At 48.9% G+C, this 3285-nt stretch overlaps 1 protein-coding gene across 1 annotated transcript; it reads right to left on the bottom strand.

Moving 5' to 3' along the window:
• Positions 1 to 6: 6 nt before the first annotated feature.
• On the bottom strand, positions 7 to 1737 carry LOC121964600 (the record flags this gene model as incomplete). Its single annotated transcript, XM_042514805.1, has 1 exon — positions 7 to 1737. A coding segment is annotated over exon 1 (1717 nt), but the record flags the coding sequence as incomplete, so codon positions are not given.
• Between the last annotated feature and the right edge of the window lie 1548 nt (positions 1738 to 3285).

The raw sequence follows: 3285 nt of genomic DNA, 5'->3' as shown, positions 1-3285 counted from the left end.
ACTCACCTGTTTTGATGCTGTGTGTGCATCCAGTGCATCCAGTGCTGAACGAACACCCCCTGCTGGTGACTGGAGGCATCGCTCTGTAGGTGTAACCGCTGATCCCGCAGGCGTCGCCGTAACAGGGCGACGCCACCGAGTTACAGTAGGCGGCGTGGGCCAACCCCGAGCCGTGGGACACCCTCGGGTCCAGCAGCTTGGAACCAGTCATCCGACTGGGGCATAAACTGGGCGGGGCAAAGTTCAGAGGTCGCGAGGCCAGGCCCGCTGACGTTGTTCCAGTGTGTGTCGGGTGGGCGATGTGGACGTAGTAGCTGGAGAAGCAGTGGTCGGCGGTGCAGAGGCAGGGGTGGGGGCTGAGGGTCAGAGCCGTGTGCGGGTGGGAATGCGTCAGAGACGGTGAGGTTACGAGGCACTCGCGCTTCACAGGAGGCATGGCTGAGCCGAGCTGCTGATCGTCGGATTCTCCGTACGGTTGCTGGCCGAGGAAGAAGGCGAGACGGTGGCAGTACTCCACCGAGCCCTCCGGGGGGCAGCAGTAATACGGGCTCAGTTCGGTCTCCAGCTGCTCCTCCTTCACTTGCTTTAGCGGATACGCCAGCATGCTGCGCGACTGGTATCCCGGTTTGGTGAGTCGATGGGTGCAGCTGCCGGTCTCCCACTCCACTTTGGCCTCGAAGTCCGCCTTCTTCCTGCAGGCGTTGCAGCCGCTGTGCAGCGGAGCGACCTTTTTCTTCTGCTTCTGTGAATGCCCTTTGTCTTTGACTCTGGAGTGTTTTGGGGTTGCGACAGGAGCCTTGCAGTCCGACGTGACGGTCGCCGTGGGTTTCACTCTCTGTTTACTGGTAGCAGAGGAGCTGGTTAACTTCAGCAGGGCGGCAGCGTTGAGTCCCGCCAGTCGTCTGGGAGCGGGGGCGTCCAGACTCTCATGACTCATCCCGCCGCTCTCTGCCCGGCTGGCTCGGGCCTTCTTGACCTGCTTTGAGCTTTGGCACAGTTCAAGTTTGTGAGACGCGGAGGATTTACTGATGTTTCCTCGGGAAGCCTTCAGACCTCCAGGGACGCCGCTCCTGGTCGGATTAGCGTCCAGAGGTACCCCTCCGTTTGTGGGCTCTTCCTGTCTGCGGGCCTGTTTAGCTGCCGCCGGAGGGTCAGAAGCTCTTTCAAACAGCAGACTGTTCACCGCCTCCGCGTTGAGCGAGGCCAGTCTGCGCTTACGAGGTTGTGGGACGTGACTTGGGCTGCTTGACTTTGATTTGGTTTTTGGTAATGCCTCTTTTCTTTCACTGCTTTTCCCTTTTCTGGGTTTGAGAGATAAATGTCGGCGTTCGTCCTTTTGCACTCTTTCTTCAGAACTCTGTGCACGGATGCTTTCCTCCAATCGCGTAAGCAGGACGTGACAGCTGAGCCCCTCCCCATCTGAAATCCCGGCCCTCCCGCGCAGAGGATACAACTTCCTGTCACGCTTCTTTTCGCGCCTCCGGTCGAGTTTTCTGTGCTGATCTGATTTTTCCGTCCGCCCTCTTTTGTCGTTCACCTTCTTGGCCATGTCTTTCCTCTTTTTGATGATCTCACTTATCTTCTTGGTCCTCCCGAACCGCAGCGAGCGCTCAGGCCAGGCGTCGCCCATATTGCCACCATGTGGCCAAAGGGGGGAGTTGTCCCACCACTCGGCGCTGCCGTCGCTCTGCCCGAGGGAACCCTTCTGCCTGGCGTGAGTCATCACATGCTTCTCCGCAGAGCCTAAAAAAAAAACAAGTGGTCAAAGCTTGTTCAAAATCGCCAAAAAACAACCAATAATCAAAAGACCTTTCCTGGGATCAGTTCGGTTTATTCCTGTCAGCTGCAGGAATAACAAACACTGCAACAGAAAAGAGACCTATTAGCACGTTAACGTCAAATTAAAAAGGTTTATACAGTCCATGTTACTGACAAAGATTTTATTTGATCCACGGAGATAAATGTTGTGATAACTAGGGCCGTACCCGACTCAGAATCCTGCCAGTCGAATCAGATTTCACTGATAAATACAAATATCCGACTATTAGTTTAGTTTTCCATATTGCTTTTTCCTTCTTTCCCCCCTCAACATTTTACCCTCGCTTTGTTTAAAATCATTTCGTAAATCTACTTATTTCCTGCATTACATGGATCAAGTTGCTCTTTGCCTTTTTTCCACATTTTTGAAAGAAATCAGACCAATTTGCCCCCGATTCAAAGGTTTAAATACTTGTTAAAGGCGTTTGAAAGCAACATAAAAAAAGTGACGTCGCTCCAGCTTTCAAAAAGTCTTAGTATGTATTACTTAGTATCTGATCAAAACAAGCTTTGTGGTACCACCCAGCCAAAACTCACACAGAAATAAATAAAAAGATCTGAACTTTCCCTTTAAAATCAGCATGCAACACAGTTTTGGCCATTTTAGAACCACATTGATGTTCAGGGTGGACACTCAGGGAGTGGCAGAAGTTGTATTATGGACCAAGAATGGACCTTTAACATACATAAAACATTTTTTAATCGCCATGACTTAAAACTAGACTCAGCTTCTGTGGTGTGGACAGTAGTGAGGCACAAGAAAAAATGAAATCAAGCGGGAAACAACGAGCATAACAAAGATATCGACCGGCTTACATAAACCTTCAGTTTAGATAGAAACGTCTGATTCCATCCATAAAGAAGTTTAATGATGAGTAAACGCAGCCGAATGGTTTTGTGTTCACAATGAATTGATTTAATCATATGGCGGCCTCTCAGCCATTGTGTGCCTGTTTGTGATCCTCTCATTATATCGGGGGTTTGTGTGTGTGTGTGTGTGTTTATGTAGCAGAGAAGAAACCGATGCACTCTGTCATTCATTCACTGACTTATCACCGAGTTTGCACACAGCATGCAAATAACAGCTTGTTAAAGCCAATTGTTTAGTCTGAAATGTTTAGTCTGAAAGGAAAATGTCAAAAGGGCCTCGCTGCAATATTTAGGAAAATAAGACAAATAAACAAGACGACTAAATGCGTATTTACTGCAGGCGCGTAACAGTGTGAAATCAGTGTGTAAGTATCCGTGTAATGTAGAGAAAGAGGGTCTCACGCATACGTCTCTGACACAACATACGGTGAATATTCCCTGAGCGCGTTGTGAAATCAATTAGCAATTAAACTCAATTAGCAACAAATAATTAGCTTGGGACTATTTGAAAATAAAAAAAAGTAGTGAAAAAGTGTACTATGGTATTAATGTTAACTGCTGTTAATGTAGAAGGATTAGATTAAACAGAAAATATAG

This window comes from Plectropomus leopardus, unplaced genomic scaffold (genome assembly GCF_008729295.1).
Source record: "Plectropomus leopardus isolate mb unplaced genomic scaffold, YSFRI_Pleo_2.0 unplaced_scaffold16298, whole genome shotgun sequence".
Lineage (NCBI taxonomy): Eukaryota > Metazoa > Chordata > Actinopteri > Perciformes > Serranidae > Plectropomus > Plectropomus leopardus.
The sequence above is the reverse complement of the archived record's forward strand: the minus strand, read 5'-3'. Positions and strand labels throughout refer to the sequence as shown.